At 37.3% G+C, this 17435-nt stretch overlaps 1 protein-coding gene and 1 pseudogene across 1 annotated transcript in view; both read left to right on the forward strand.

The window, feature by feature from the left end:
• ITFG1 (integrin alpha FG-GAP repeat containing 1) overlaps positions 1–17435 on the forward strand; it is a 123016-nt gene that overhangs the window by 101469 nt on the left and 4112 nt on the right. The window contains exons 15-16 of the mRNA XM_019731862.2: positions 14835–14959; positions 15580–15662. Of these exons, the coding sequence (XP_019587421.1) occupies positions 14835–14959; positions 15580–15662 (208 nt within the window). The remainder of the gene's footprint in view (positions 1–14834; positions 14960–15579; positions 15663–17435) is intronic.
• On the forward strand, positions 13429–14016 carry LOC109447459 (small ribosomal subunit protein eS26; annotated as a pseudogene).

Raw genomic sequence — 17435 nt, forward strand, 5'->3', positions numbered from 1 at the left:
ATAAAAGATTCTGCATCTCCTTAATTAATTTTTCACCACTCCCTATTAAATTCATTTTCATACAGTATCAGGTAAAGTCAAATAAGTAAATTTAAAAAAGAAAGTTACTGCTTTAATTACAAATTATACTTTTAGCAACTAATTCATAGGTATTTACTTTTTGAGGCTAGTTCTACCCTGAAATAAATTCTAAACTTTTATTCTCTCATTTATGTTTTCCATTATTAATCTGGACTTTCTAGACCAGGAAAACAAGAAAATTAGAGTCCACAAAAAACAAATATATGGTACAGACCCATAATTAGATTGTGCCTATTCAACATAATGCCCCGTAGCTCCCCACACAACTCCCACGAAGACCTAAATTATGGAAGGATGAGAAAATACTGATCGATGATAAAAATTTGTCTACATGGTAAACACCTAGGAAAAGACATGTACTGTTTTATTGTTAAGCATGTTTCAGACATAAAAGTAATTTCTTACCCTACTCACATTAACGAGTTTTCTCATTAGCCATTTTTTTTAAGGTGAAATAAAATGTCTTTGACTATAAGGCAGATTACTGATATATAAATTGAAAATCTGTTTCTGTTGGTTTTTAGTATAACAACTGCAACATTGATGTTGCCATTTACATAATAGACCAGAAGTGTATCATAAAATCCATCGATCTTATCTACAGTGGAAAAAGTACAAAATCCTTAAAATCCAACAGTGCCCAGTAAGGAAGTGTCACTGTTACCAAGTTGTAAACATTAAAGGACCACTTTGAGAACCTTGAAATAGTTTTAGTCAGTTCTATGCATATTTTTATTAAGTAAACTGAGGAAAAACTCTAGAATCCTGGATAGATGTTTCCATTGGTCTCATTTAGTTGCTCTAGTATTTTTGCATAACTTGGCAAATGGCCTGGAATTTAATATAGTCATTGTTCTTTACACAGAACAGTTGTTATTTTTAAATTTAACTTAGTGAACAGTTTATTAAGCATTATAATACATTTAACCTAATTAATTATGTATATTCACAAAAGGTAGTAATTGAGACTATGAATCCTACTTAATTTATTTCAAGATCTTATATTTTTAAAAATCAATAAGCAGTCTCAAATAAGCCCAGTTGCCCATTTCTTGCCTAAATTCTCAACAAAATACTAGTAAACCGAATTCTACAGCACATTAAAAGGATCATACACCACAAATGGGATTTATACCAGGGATGCAAGGATGGTTCGACATCCATAGAACAATTGGTGTAATTCATCACATCAACAAACCCAGGGATAAAAACCATATGGTCATCTCCATAGATGAAGAAATAGCATTTGATGAAATCCAACATCCATTTATGATTTAAAAAAAAAAAAACTCTCAACAAAGTGGGTATAGAAGGAACTGACCTCAACTTGATAAAGGCCATATATGACAAGCCCTCAGCTAACATCATATTCAATGGAGAAAAACTGCAAGCTTTTCCTCTAAGATCAAGAAGAAGGTTGTCAGGTGGCTGGTTAGCTCAGCTGGTTAGAGCGTGGCCGGGACTGAGAACCCATGAGCTGGAAGATGTCAATAGGAACTTCCCAGAATAAAAAACAAAGAGAACAAGGAATAAAAAATACAGTTACCTTAATGAACACTGAGGTGTACACTGCTGCCTTAATTTCCCCCCGTGACTCCCACGTGGACTGCGTAACCAAGGGGGCATGAGCCAACATGCCACAGGTGGAGCCTTGGGACGCTCTTACACTTTGAGACTTGCCCTGAAGTTCCGTGGGAAGGAGTCCATTCTAGTCTCCTTGCAAATGAAAGACTGTGTGAGAACAGGGCCTACTCAGCCGTCACAGCTGACATTCGGATGCAGCAGCCACACCAGCGAGCCCAGTAAACACCAGTAGAAAGTGCCCAGCCAGGCAAAGAATCGGGAGAACTGAAATGGGTGTAGTTGTATTGTAAGCCACTAAACTTTGGGTTCATTTGTTATACAACAAGCATAATTGCTAAAAAGGAATGTGTTCTGCTTTGCTTAAGAGCCAAATACGAAAGAATTTACAAAGCTGAACCTGTCAACGTTAATAAAACAGTGTGTTTGGGAAGTGCAGACTGGAGTAGACAGGAAAGAGAAAGAAATGCCGAGAAGCCAAGGAGAGAAGGTGAGCGTTTAACAAATACGCATGTTGGCAGTCACAGCTTCAACCACGTCCCTAGAAGAAGGTGCATGTGAAAGAAGTGACTGGAGATGTGAAAAAAATGAGGGGTTTTTGCGCTGCGTGTCTATCGATCGCCAAGTCGCTGCCTCTAGGCCTTTGCAAGTCGGCTGCCATGGGACAGCTGCCTCGTGTCATGCACATTTATTTCAGCATCACACGCTTTAGTAAAAATAACCTATTTTACAATGTGGGACTAGAAAATCTGCCTCCCACCTTTGGTCCATGAAGTAGCTATGCATCTTTTATCGGGACTTCAGAGCTAAGCAGTTTCACTCCCTAGTGCTTTTAGTTTCTACTAAAAAACACTGCTTACAGCAAAATGCCAGGGCCCATAGCTTTGCCGCTCACAGAGGCACAGCTCTCAGATGTGGAAAGTAAAGTGCACTAACGCATAAGCTAGGCGGCCCCACTTAGCTCATTTGTACCACATTCTCCGCCTGGAAACCAGAGTTTATTTTTTTAATCCAGACAATGAGGGCTGAAACAGAATTGCACGTAACCTCAGAAAAGTTTACCTCCCTAAGGAACTGGGTGAAGGACACTGACCATTCACTTGACCCCACAGGCAGTCTGGCTGCGTGGAGAGTTGGGATTTCTTTTATGGTTTGCCTTTGCATCATTTTTTACAGGCACTGGCAGTGGCTCTTATCTATATTTATGTGCATTAAGCGATAGAAAAGCAGTTATCAAACTACTCAGGTCCTCAAAAGGTTAAGCATAGAGTTACATTATGAACCACTAATTCCATTACTATGGAATCGTATGTTCCCAAGAGAACCAAAAATATGTCACACAAAAACTTGTACGTGAATGTTCATAGTAGCATTACTCATAATAGCTAAAAAGTATAAACAAACCAAATGTCCATCAATTAATAAATAAATGATAAACAAAACGTGACATATCAATACAGTGGAATACTATCCAGTCATAAAAACATGAAACATGGTATAACATGAATGAACCTTGTACAACATTCTAAGTGAAAGAAGCCAGACACAAAAGGCTGCATATTATATGATTCTATTTATATAAAATGTCTAGAATAGGCAAATTCATAGAGTTGGAAAGGACCCGGAGTTGGGGTGGGGGGTTACCAGGAACTGTGGGGGGAGGGGAAATGGGAAGTAACTAAATGGGTAGAGACAGATAAAGCTTGAACCAGGGTCACAAGCTCCTGATTTGTTCCAAAAGAGAAATTAGAAAACCTTCCATGAAAAATCAGTGTTATAACTCAACCTAAGGAAAAAAGAATATACAAAGAACGATTATATAATAATCAAAATAACAACTAACATTTGTACAGTGCTTTGCAGTTCCAAAGCACTTTTATATACATTAAAAGTGAAGTATTATAATTGCCTCACCAAATCCATGCAGTGGGTGGTACTGTAAGTCTGATTTTATAGATGAGGAAACATTCGAGTTCTATTTTTCTGTTGTATCTTTAAGCCTCTCCAGGTAAAGGTTTGTCTCTTTTTCATCTCTGTGTAAAAGGCATACAGTGTGCACTCAGTAAATGTTTAGGTGGATGACTATACAAATAAATTAAGACTTAGGAAGGGCGAAGGCCTTTCTAAAGATCAAACCAAGCCGTGTTCAATCCTGTGTGCTTTTCATGGTACCACATCACAAATATGTCCTGTCTTCGAGCTGGTACCGTGTTGTTAGTCCACGGATGTTTTCCAGAATAATCACTGGTATAAGACCTCAAGGAAAACTAACGTTAAACAGTTACACAAATTATGTACTTTGTTAACGTTTTATTTACTACAAACCTTCTGGTTAGCACAACAGACGTTTACTGAGGGTGTTATGTGCTGGCCACAGTGCTGTGTCCCAGGAACGGAACGTAACGCTGAGTAAGTCACTGGCCTGCAAGCACCCGAGCGCCTCTTGTTCTGGAGCTGGTTTCAGCCTCTTCGGAGGTTCTCCCACTTATTGCCTCACTTCACCCTGTCAGTTATCCAGAAGCTCAGCTCAGACACAATTCCAAGTACTCCAAAGGAATACCAGTTAAATGTCCGTGGATTCCTTTACTCTCCATTAGAAGCCACCTGTCCACTACCAGGAAAAGAGGCCAACCATTGTTTTAAGACGTCTTCCATAAACAGCTGCAATCCGAACTCCTGAAATCCAAGGATTGAGCCTTTGAGCAGGGAGCCAGCCTCTCCAAGCCCCCACCGCTGTTCTCTTAGGACGGTACAGGGTCTATCTTCTGGGTCCGCACTAGCGCACCTAGAAACACCGCATACCTTGAAAAGTATTAACCACTTTCTCTGCGTGGATTTGCCTTTCTGTGATGACGGCCTATTTCCTGTTCCTACGCCGGTTCCTAAGTAGGACTATTAAAAACCAGGAATATTTATATAGTGACATTAAATTAACACGTGTCTTAGGTTTGTAATTTGATCACAGATTGATTAAAATGTTCCTCCAGCCAACAGAGTGTCCGATATATAGCAGGTGCTTAATATCTATAGAATAAAACTAATCACAGACTTAGTAAGTGATTAGTGGGAATCCACTTATGCTGGAAACTAGATTTTCCCAAAGTCCAAGCAAAGTTACATGCCTTCTCATACAAGCCAGGACATTTTACCATTGCGCAGAGGACAACTGCTTCATTTCTCTTTTCCATGTGGGTAGCCATCCATTTAATTATAAAATCAATGAATTTTAAACAGAAAAATAAGAGGCTAGGATTTAGTATTTTAAATGTCAAAACTCTAGCCGGAAAAGTATCCAGATTTTAAAATTAAATACCAATATTTTTATTATTCTCAACATTTCTTTTGGCCTCTCCGCACCTTCCAAATCTGTTGTGTCCTCTTTTTCCCCCCACTTCTGCATTCTCTTATCATTACAACACGCTATTGAGTACAGGTAAGTGTGGCGTGCTGACGACAAGTACCCTTCTTGCAGTTACTGTGTTCTGTGGGGAGGGGTGCGCTCGCTCTCCCTGCCACTGGCTAAATCAGTAGTGAATTTCATTAAGTGTTAAACGTCACTGTTTTAGTACATTTGATAACTTATTTTCTTGGGTTACTATTCTATCTTAGTTGATAATTTATTGTTTAAAAAGTGGTCACTGGTGGGCCGGCCCTGGTGGCCCAGGTGGTTAGAGCTCCATGCTCCTAACTCCGAAGGCTGCCAGTTCAATTCCCACATGGGCCAGTGGGCTCTCAACCACAAGGTTGCCAGTTCAATTCCTCGAGTCCCACAAGGGATGGTGGGCTGCGCCCCCTGCAACTAGCAATGGCAACTGGACCTGGAGCTGAGCTGTGCCCTCCACAACTAAGACTGAAAGGACAACAACTTGACTTGGAAGAAAGTCCTGGAAGTACACACTGTTCCCCAATAAAGTCCTGTTCCCCTTCCCCAATAAAATCTTAAAAAAACAAAAAAGTGGTCACTGGTATATTACCAGAAATCATCCTACTATAATAGCTAAGATATTCTTTATTATCCAAAATATTCAGAGATACATCAAATATTTTCATAAGAAGCCACTAAAGTCAACTTAGATTTTTAAAATTGATTTGCACAGAATTAGACTACATATATGTAGCATTTTACATATAGATTTTTTCTGTAAAGTTTGCATGTAAGTTCCTTGAAACTTTGAACACTTTTTTTATTATTTAAAAATATCAGGGAATGGATTATGAGGGTAGACTATAAACAACAATTTAACTGGTAGACTTTTTCTGGCTAGGATATCTGATTGGATAAACATTAACAATGAGCCTTAGCGTATTAGATAACACAAATTACTACCCCAGGTTTGCATTTAGGCACAAGGGAACATGATCATTGTTACAGGTAGGAAGATTTTAATAACCCTATCAGAAATTTGCTGTTAGCAATTAAAATAGACTAGCCGCAAAGGAAAGCAAGTGATAATGTGTTTAAAATTTTTTAATTTTATCATTTATCAAAACTTTAATCCACCGATATTAATAGAATGCTAATCATTCTTGATAACTTCGTTATAAGAAAAAAGATCCATCAGTGCCTGGACCAGTCTCTTTCTTTATTGCCCTGCCAGGAAGAGACATTGTGTGTCAGTCACCCAGTGAGCAAAGAACACACTGATTTAGGGCACAACTCTCACTTCCAGTGGAAAGACTCAAAGCAGACATGACAATATATCAAAAGCATGATTCTCATAGGCAGCTAGAAAATTGGAAACAGGCCATAAAAGAGTACATTCTAATTAGTAAGAGGAAGCACTACTGGCCAAATCATTTTTATATCAGAGTCCCTATGTAATGAAATAGAATTAATATTAAATCTACTTATGAAGACATTTTTCTTTCAAAGTCTGGACTTCATTTTTCTTAACCTCTACCATTCATGTTGTTATCTAGCTTGCGATTCTCAAAATTAAACTTCTCTTCACAGAGAAACAAACATTGTCCCCTACCTGACATTCTCATGTTTCTTATAGGAAAATACAGTTTAACACACACACAGAACACAGAACAAAAACACGACAATGGTTCTTTAGCATCCCCTTACAAGCAGTGAGAACTATCCTAAAATTTTCACTCTGCCAGCTATAATCCTATAAACTATCTGGAATGAGCCAGAGAACCTAAGTTTATTCTAGTGTACCTCAAGGGCTAGTCCATCTCCAGAGCACTTTTTTATCATATCCTGCATGGATATCATTGGATTACAGATCTAAGATCAACAACATAAACCAGCCTCATCTCCCAGAAGAACTGCTTAAATAGCCCAGGCTTTACATAAGGAACGAGAACATCAGAGATCAGCTCAATGGGCCCAAATATCACAACCGTAAAATACAGCGCTCCAGCCTGGCTTTACAAAACTCAGCCAGTGGCCACATTAACCAGAATGAGTGCATGTAAAATGTTACAGGTCCCCAGATCATTTCCTAGGACCCCACAATAGAGAGATCCAAACAGTAGAAGAAATGAACAACTGGCATTGGAGAGGGTCATCCAATCATTAGAAGTCCTTTTTATAGAGCACTAGGACAAGTATCACACTTTTTTCACCTGAAAAAAGGATCACAGGTGACGATGAGGGTGTGGGATTTGGAATTCGGCTGCCAAAACTATTAGAAAAGCCCAGCTCCCCCATTTAGTAGCTGTGTTTTGGGTCAAGTTGCCTAACCTCTCGCTTTCCTCATGCTAATGCAGAGCTAGCAGTAGTACCTACCCACACACACAATTACTGCTAATTGAAATGGTAACAAACAGCACTTGCCCCAGGTTTGGGCACATCAGAAGCGTCCAATAACTGTCAGCTTTTCCTGCCTACAGACGTATTTCGTGTAACTTTGTACTTTGTCCTCTTCACGTTCTTCGTCTGCGTTTTAATTGATGTCAATTAGTGGTGTTTCAGAGCTATGATTTGAGACTAGCAAGTACTTCTCAGAACAGTGTTCTCCCAAGAAGAGGCGTGTTTTTCTCTAAAGTTACATAAAACATTGCCTGTTTGAGTGTGTCCTTTTATCTCATTTTTATAGAGATGCCGTTTTTTCTTCTAGCCAGCGCAGTGCCAGACGAGTAGCAGGCAGTGCCGTTACATGAAAACTCCTGTGGCTTAAAGCCTCGCAGGGAGATAGAATGCAATGTGTTCTTTTTCACTCAGAGTAACACACACACACACAAACACGTTCACACACCAAGAAAGATAAAACATCAGTGATTTTTAGCTCGTGAATTTTCATTTTTCCTCTTCCTGCCTCTTATATCAGCATATATCCATCATTTAAGCCTATTTTTGACAAACAGACATTAGAGCTACAGTTACGCTAGCGCTCATATCTAATGCTCTTAGACAAGGAAGTCGGCTTCAGTTCCTTACCTGAAAACAGTGCCTGGCAATTTGTACAGTGCTGTTAACCAGTCACAATTGCATGTCAGTGTAATATTATCTGGAAGAATAAGACAGGATCAACTTTAAAAACTGTTGTTATCTTTTTTTACATAAATAATGTGAACTTGAATTATTTTTGGAAAGTCAGACTATGATGCAGTCACAAACAAAACATACAGGCATTTGATTCTGGTGGTTGGGGTGTCTGATAGCACAAATGCCTTTTATGTATTTATTATAAATTGTTCAAAATTCTTATTTATAACTGATGTTTTACCTTTAGGTAGATTATATTTCTGTATTGGTATCCATGTGGTATCAATTGATATGTATTTTTAATTGGAATATGTTACAAGTCTCAGGCCTGACACATTTGGAAGCTAAAATTTCTTTCATTTATGCATTCATTCATTGTACAAATATGTACTGAGTGGCTAATATATGACAGGTCTGTTCTAGGCTCATAATATAGCAGTGAATAAAACAGACCAAAATCTAGCCCCCATAGAGATTGCATTCTAGTAGGGAAAAGAGGCAATAAACGTAATAAGTAAATCATCTAATGCCATGTAGTGGTTAGGAAGTGATAAGTACTGGGGAGCAGATACAGCAGGGCAGGGAGGATAGCGGAGTAGTCAATTTTATGTACGGTGGTCAGAGTGAGGCTCTCTGAGAAAGTGTCATTTGAACAAAGAGCTGAAGGAGGTAAGGGAGTTGAACATATAGTTATCTTTTGAAGAACATTCCAGGCAAAGGAGAAAACCAAAGCAAAGGCCCTAAGGGATAAACATTCCTGGAATTTCCAAAGAACAGCGAGAAGGTCAGTGTCTTGGACTAGAATGAATGAGGGAGGGTTAAGGAGTAGATGAAATACGAGTGTAAACAGGGCAGGACAAATTTTTATTTTGAGTAAAGCAGTGGACATTAGGAAGAACAACAGTTAACGCAGGAAAACCAATTTAAAAACTATTGAAATACTTCCGGCTATAGATGATGGGGGCTTGAACCAAGGAGATAGCAGTAGAGGTGAAAATAAGTGTTTGGATTATAGATATTTTTGGACCGTGGATATGTATTTAATTTCTTGGCAGACTGGATATAGGATATGAGAAAAAGAAAGTACTATAACTATAGGGTTACTGGTCTAAGCAAGTAGAAAGATGGAGTTGCCATAACTGAAATAGAGCAGGTATAGGAAGGAAAATCAGGAGTTCTGTTTTGAATATATTTGCTGTGTAATGTTATTTAGATGTGGAAATAGAGATGCTGAACATGCAGTTAGATATAAGAGCCTAGAGTTGAGGGACTGAATTTTAGGCTGGAGTTATAAATTTGGGTGTGTCAGGGACGACTGACCTAAGTTAACATGGTCATACGTAACTCTTAGGTTCTTTCAGAGATGATTGTAGTCACCAAGGAATCTGTAGTCACCAAGGATTAGTAGCTACTTTCCTTACTACTAGTAAGCATGGAGAAAAAAAAATATCTCAAACCAAATAAAGACATTAAATATACATTCATTAACAAGCAGACACAAAACTGTTGATATAATCTGTTTTACACTTCTTTGCATGAATGGTTCACTTAAGGCAGATGAGACTATATATTGGTGAAATTAGAAAACACTTTGAGACAAATGAAAACCAGCACAACATACCAAAACTTAAGGATGCAGCAAAAGCAGTACTCAGAGAGAATTTTATGGCTGTAAACACCTACATTAAAAAAATAAGAAAGATCTGAAGTCAGCAACCTAACTTTCGATCTTTAAGAACTTGAAAAAGAGGGGCAGACGGGTGGCTCAGTTGGTTAGAGCGCGGGCTCTCAACCACAAGGTTGCCGGTTCGACTCCTCGACTCCCGCAAGGGATGGTGGGCTCCACCCCCTGCAACTAGCAACGGTAACTGGACTTGGAGCTGAGCTGCGCCTTCCACAACTAAGACTGAAAGGACAACAACTTGACTTGGAAAAGTCCCGGAAGTACACACTGTTCCCCAATAAAGTCCTGTTCCCCTTCCCCAATAAAATATTTAAAAGAAAAAAAAAAAGAACTTGAAAAAGAGCAAACTAAACCCAAAGCCAGCAGAAAAAGGGAAGTTATAAAGATTTAAGCAGAGATAAATGACATAGAGAAGAGAAAAACAATAGAGAGAATCACAGAAATCAAAAGTTGGTTTGTTGAAAAGATCAACATAATTGATGCTCCTTTAGCTAGACTGAATAAGAAAAAAAGAAGACACAAATAACAAAAATCAGAAATGAACATGAGGACAGTACTACCAATCTTACCAAAACTGAAAGAATTGTATCTAGATGAAGTGGACAAATTCCTAAAAACTTACACAATACCAAAATTGACTCAAAAAGAAATAGAAAATCTCAACAGACCTATTACAAGTAAAGAGATTGAGTCAGTAGTCAAAAACCTTCCAACGAAGAAAAATCAAGGACCAGATGATTTCACTGGTAAACTCTACAAACGATTTAAAGAAGAGTTAGTATTAATCCCACTCAAACTCTTCCAAGAAATAGAAAACACTTCTTGACCCATTCTGTGAGGCCAGCATTACCCTGATACCAGGTCCAAACAAAGATGCCATTAGAAAAAAAAAAAAAAAAAAAACTACGGACCAGTATCTCTTATAAATATTGATGTAAAAATCCTTAACAAAATGATAACAAGCCCAGTCTAACAGCACACATTCTTATACACTGACCAAGTGGGATTTGTCCGAGGAATGCAAAGGCTCTTCAACACAAGAAAATCAATCAATGTAATACACCACAATAATAGGATAGAACAAAGGAAAAAAAACATGATCATCTCAGTAGACATAGAAAAACCATTTTTGTGACAAAATTCAACACCATTTGATAATTTTTTTAAAGCCCTCAGCAAACTAGGAATAAAAGAGAACTTTCTTAACATCATAAAGGACATTTATGAAAACCCACAGCTAACATCATCCTCAATGATGAAAGCCTGAAAGCATTCCCCCTAAGATCAAGAACAAGACAACGATGTCCACTTTTAGTTCTGCTATTCAACTTTGACTAGAATTCCTAGACATAGCAATTAGGCAAGAAAAAATAAATAAAAGGCATCTAAATTGGACAGGAAGTATTAAAACTATTCATATTTGCAGATGACATGATTCTATATATAGAAAAGAAAAACTCAGTTTAAAAGTGGGCAAAGTATTAGACATTTCACCAAAGAAGATATACAAATGGCCAAACAAACACATAAAAACATATTCAGCATCATAAAGGAAGTGCAAGTCAAAACCACAGAATTACCACTTCACAACCACTAGGATGGCTTTAATGAAAATGACAGAAATAACAAGTGTCAGTGAGGCTGTGAAGAAATAAGAACTCTCATACACTGCTTGTGAGAATGTAAAATGGTGCAGCCACTGTGAAAAAGGCAATTCCTCAAAAAAGTTAAATATAAGACTACCATATGATCCAGCATTTTTAATTCTGGGTATATACCCAAAAGAATTGAAAGCAGGGTCTCAAAGTGTTATTTGTACATTCATGTTCATAGCAATATTACTCATAATAGCCAAAAGGTGGAATCAACCGAAATGTCTATTAATGGGTGACTGGATATATATATATATATATATATATATATATATATATATATATATATATATATATACACACACACATGCAAGGAATATTATTCAGCCATAAAAAAGAACAAAATATTGATAGTTGCTACAAGTTACATGTTTTCAAGTAACCTTGAAATAGGCCAGATACAAATGGTCACATGTTATATGAATCCTTTTACTTGATACATGTAGAATAGATAAGTTGATAGAGGCTGAAAGCAGATTAGAGGTTACCAGGGGAGAAGGGAATAAGGGAGTGATTACTCAATGGATATGAGGTGTCTTTATGGGGTGATGAAATGTCTGGAAAATAGAGAATTTTACAAGTGGCAAAGCTATCCTTCAAAAGTGAAGAATTTTAGACATTCCTAGGTGAACAAAAACAGAATTTCATTGTTAGCAGACGACCCCTACAAGAAATACTAAAGAGATCCCTTCGGGCTTAAATGAGAAGACAACAGTCAGACAGTAACTCAAATCCATACAAATAAGTAAAAACCACCCTGTATAGTAAGACTGTATGTAAATAGAAAACATGGTATATGTGTTTTTGTTATGTAATGCCTCTTATTTCCTATCTGATTTAAAAGACAACTGCATAAAGTAATAATTACTAACTTATGTTGATGGACTGATATTGTGTAAAAATATAATTTGTATAATAGCGCAAAGGAATGGGAAGGGAAGTTGGCCCTATTGGAACAAAGTTGTTATATGCACTAGGAATTCAGTTGTTTTTGTTTTGTTTTTTAGCTTAATATGCTCATTTTAATCCCCAGGGCAATGACTAAGAAAATAAGAAATATGATAAAATAGTACACTAGAAAACATTTAACAAACGAAAGCAGCAATGGAGGAATAGAAAAATTTTAAAGATGCAAGACATATAGAAAACCATAGCAAGTTGCAGGCATAAATCCTACCATATTAATAATTACATTAAATGTAAATGTAATAAACACTCATAAGGCAGAGATTGGCAGAATGGATAATAAAATATGTCCCAACTAGGTGCTATCTGCAGGACACACACTTTAAATGCAAGGATACAAATAAGTTGAAAGTAAAAATATGGGGAAAATTATACCATGCAAAGAGTAACCAGAAAACTGGAGTGGGCATATTAGTATCACATAAAAGTAAACTTTAAGACAAAAATTGTTACTAGAGACAAAGGAGGACATTTTATAATGTTACTTAAAAGGCCAATCCATAAGGAAGATATAACAACTATAAACACATATGCATCTAACTATAGAAACCCCCAACTACACAAAGAATTGAAGGAGAAATTGATAATTCAACACTAAATAATCGGAGGCTTTAATACCCACTTTCAATAATGGGTGAAACAAGTGGGCAGAAAATCAATAAGAAAAGAAGAAACCGATACTGTAAACCAGCAGCCTACCAGATATGTACAGAACACTCCACCGAACAAAAGTAGAGCACACATTCTTCTCAAGCACACATCTGCTAGGTCAGAAAACAAGCCTCAGTAAAGTTAAAAGAATTGAAATCATCCCAAGCATGTCCCCCAACTACAACTGGATATTAGAAATTCACAAATATGTGGAAATTAAACAACACACTCTTTAAAAAACTGATGGGTCAAAGAAATCACAAGGGAAACGAGAAAATCGTTTAGGTGAATGAAAACAAAACACAACATATCCAAATGTGTAGGAGGCAGGTAAAGGAGTTCTTAGAGGAAATTTGCTATAAATGCCTATATTAAAAAAGAACAGTCTGAAATCAATAACCTTTCACCTTAAGAAACTAGAAAAAGAAAAGCAAACTAAACCCAAAGTAAGCAGAAGGCAAGAAACGAGAGGAAATAAGTAGGGAATAGAAAAACAGTTCTTGGGTCCTCGCTTCCAACATGACCAAGAAAAGAAGGAACAATGGTTGTGCCAAAAAGTGCCGCAGCCATGTTCAGCCCACTTGCTGCACCAACTGCCTGATGCGTGCCCAAGGACAAGGCCATTGAGAAGTTCGTCATTCAAAACATAGTGAGGCTGCAGCCATTTGGGACATTTCCAAAATGAGTGTCTCGCCCGCTTATGTCCTTCCCAAGCTCCATGAGTTGTACTATTCATGGCAAGGTCATCAGAAATCACTGGCATGAAGCCCAGAGGACCAAACACCCCCATCCCGACTTAGGCCTGTGGGTGCTGCCCCGTGACCTCTACCAAAGCCCATGTAAGGAGCTAAGTACTTAAGGACTGAAGAAATATTCTCGGGGGGAAAAAATTAAGTGGAAATTATACTTTAAAAAGAGAAAACCAATTGGACCAAGATGGGTTTTGGCAAGATTAACATTTACAAACCTTTAGCTAGACCAAGAAAAAGAGAAGACTCAAATTGCTAAAATACAGAATGAAAGAGAACACCGCGACCAACCTTACAGAAATAAAAAGGAAGCTACACAAATGGCCAGTCAGCACATGGAAAGAAACTCAACATCATTAGTCATGAGGTAAATGCACATAAAAGCCACAGTGAGATACCACTTCACAAACACTAGAACGGCCATGACCAAAAAGACAGACAATAAAGTGTTATCAAGGCTTTGGAAAAATTGCGATCCTCATAAATTACTGGTGGGAATGTAGGGTGGGTGCTGCCATTTTGGGAAACATAAGTCAACACAAAAACTTGTGTGTCGATATTCATTCACGGCAGTTTTATTCATAAAAAGACCATACATTGCATGATTCATGTATACGAATATCCAGAATAGGCAAGTCTACAGAGAAAGTAGACTTGTGATTACCTGCAGCTGGACGGGTAAGGGTTAGAAACAGGAGAAACTGCTCATGGGTCTGGGGTTTCTTTTCTGCGCAGTGAAAACGTTCTATACCTTGTGGTTATGGCGCAGCAACGTTTTGAATATACTCAGAATCACTTAACTACACTTTAAGTGGGTGATACTTATGGTGTGTGAATTATATCTCAATAAAGCTGTCTTCTTTCAAAAGTGTATCATTAATATTAATGAACCAGACATTTCATTTCACATTTTTATCCTCAAAAAATAAGTTCTAGCATCTAAACTTTTGACATTTTATCATTTTCATATTTAATAAGAGCTGTTTCCAAAGATGTCTTTTTTTGTTTGTTTGTTTGTTTTACGTAACTAGCTGGACAGCTCAGCCAGTCGGCACACTTAGCGCTCCAGCTGCCGTACAATGTACTTGGTTTGGGTCGAAGTGCAAACTTTCTGGACCATCTTTATGTTGGTATTCCGCGTCCATCTGGAGAGAAGGTGAGTACAAATTTGTTTTGTTTACAATTAATCTGTATTTTAATATTGACTATTCAGACATTTGAGTTCAGTAATTTGAATTGGACTTCAAATAATTCAAATACTTTTTATCCCCTTTAAAGAATTAAAAAATTGATTTATAGTGACTAAGCTTGACCTACATAGAGCGCCTCATAATTGGAAGATACATATATTTTTCTGCCCCCTCCCATAAACCTCATGACTCATCCCTCCTTCCTGCTTTTTCTCCTTATTCTCACCATCTAACATGCTATAGATTTTATTTTGCTTATTGTAAGACTGAACCTCAACTTTCATTTTAGCTCCGAGCAGCATTTGTACATAGCACTTTGAACAGTGACTGGTATATAAAAGTATTTAGCAAATATTTGTTGAATTAATCCATGAGACAAATATAATTCTTCCCTGAAAAAATATCAAAAAATTTTGCCCACAGCGCACAGAAGCCCTATTTGGGGCTTAACATATGTAAATTTAGCTTAATCCACGACCAGGATTTCGATTAATGAAATAGTAATTAAGCCTTTTCCTTATTTATTCAGAATAATTGTGTTTTTAAAGTATACTAGATGTTAAATGTTCTTAAATTCTTTTTCCAGTCTGTACGAAAACAAGAGTGGACTGCAATCATTCCAAATTCCCAGTTAATTGTCATTCCATATCCCCACAATGTTCCTCGAAGGTAATGTTCTTGCTTGAACTGAATTTGGTAAAAATACTGTTAACTCTGTATCACAGACACATCTTTTTAAAAGTCTCTCTATTCCTGCTGTGTGCCCACGAGAGCCATCACTTAACTTCCTTACAGCAAGCCTCGAGTGACTAAGCATAGCTAAACAAAAGTTCCCTGACATTTTTCATGAAGAACAAATTAAACCTTATTAGAAAAACAGCAGGTTAACTAATTAGGGATTTATACATATTCTGCTTAAATTAACTGGTCTTCAGTTTACTGGTTATAAATTCTAAAATTTCAGATTGCTGAATTTTTTAATAAGCATTTATCTTTTTAATAAAAGCTTTGACAAGGGGTATATATCTCAAGTGGTTAGGCACAAATTTTGGAGTCAAATAGACCTAGGCTAGAAATGCAGATTCATTGTGGACTGAATGAGAGGGGGAGCTAGTCCTCGTCCTCTGAGGTCAGTGTCTGCATCTGTAGAATGGGTGACAGAACACCTGCCTTCTAAGGAGGAGGATGAATTATGCTTAACCCAGTGCCCGGCAGAAAGTAAGTTTTCAGTGAACGGTAGGTATTTTTATCCTTATTAGCACAATACAGAGGGTGCCAAAAAAATGTATACACATTTTAAGAAAGGAGAACTATATTAAAATTGTAAAGCTCAATACATACCGATAATAAAAGATGAATGCAAGTCACGCTTGACTTCTGCAATTACGAGAGGTGCTCAAAGTGGTTCCCATCAGCGTCCAGAGACTTCTGATTACAGCGAACTGCTGCTTGAGCAACATTGACCAACGTGTCCACTTGTGTACATTTTTTTGGCACCCCCAGTATGTCCGTTTCATAATATAGCATTTAGCTCTAAATCCTTAATTTATCTTTATTCATTTTTCTTTAAATTATTAGATTGATTCCATCTTTTTTTTAAAGTAGCAATGAAGGTATTCACTAACATTTAAATTTCACTGGGAAGAATATAACATGTTCTTAAGGCTAGTGTGACATCAGTATGAAATATAATCAAAGAGAAACGATATGATGTCTCTATGAATATGTAACCAGGGCCCTGCTTCTTACAGTTCTTCTCAAAATACAGACTGTATTGTTCTTTATTAGAGTTTTAGGTCTAATAATAGGGTCTGTTCGGTGGTTTGCTAGAACCAGCGATGCCACCTCATGAGCCGACTGTATGCGTCTCTTTCCAACTCCATTCAGTGAGGTCACATTCAAATCAGCTCTGATGAGTGTATTTACACTGTGACAATTGCCAAGTGCTAGTCTGAGTTCGCTTTCTTCCCCAGAGACCAGTTTACCAGCATGCCACTGGATGTCTTTTATGGTGGGCTTATGGGCTTTGAAAGCAAACTACTTAAGCAAACAACTTTACTATATAGCATTATGGGGCTATGAAATAAGATAACATCAGTAGAAGTAGTTATAGTCTGAGTTCACTTTTTTAAAATGAGTCAGTGTTGTGTGTTTGTTAGTTTCCTATACAGGAAATTTATAACAAAACTAGAAAATCTGCACCCTGAGTTGGAAACTATACATTATGGTATTTCTGTATGGTGCGACACCATGACATAGAACAGTCTCAAAACAGAGTGGTAAGCCAAAGACAGTATGTATGCATCTACAGTATGTACAGTCAACCATTTGTGGGTTTTAAAAGAAGATATCTGTGCACACATGCTTATATGTATATAGAATATCTCTGGAAGGATATGCAAGAAACTGATAAGAATGACTGCTTCTGAGTAAGAAACTGAG

This window comes from Rhinolophus sinicus, linkage group LG11, assembly GCF_036562045.2.
Source record: "Rhinolophus sinicus isolate RSC01 linkage group LG11, ASM3656204v1, whole genome shotgun sequence".
Lineage (NCBI taxonomy): Eukaryota > Metazoa > Chordata > Mammalia > Chiroptera > Rhinolophidae > Rhinolophus > Rhinolophus sinicus.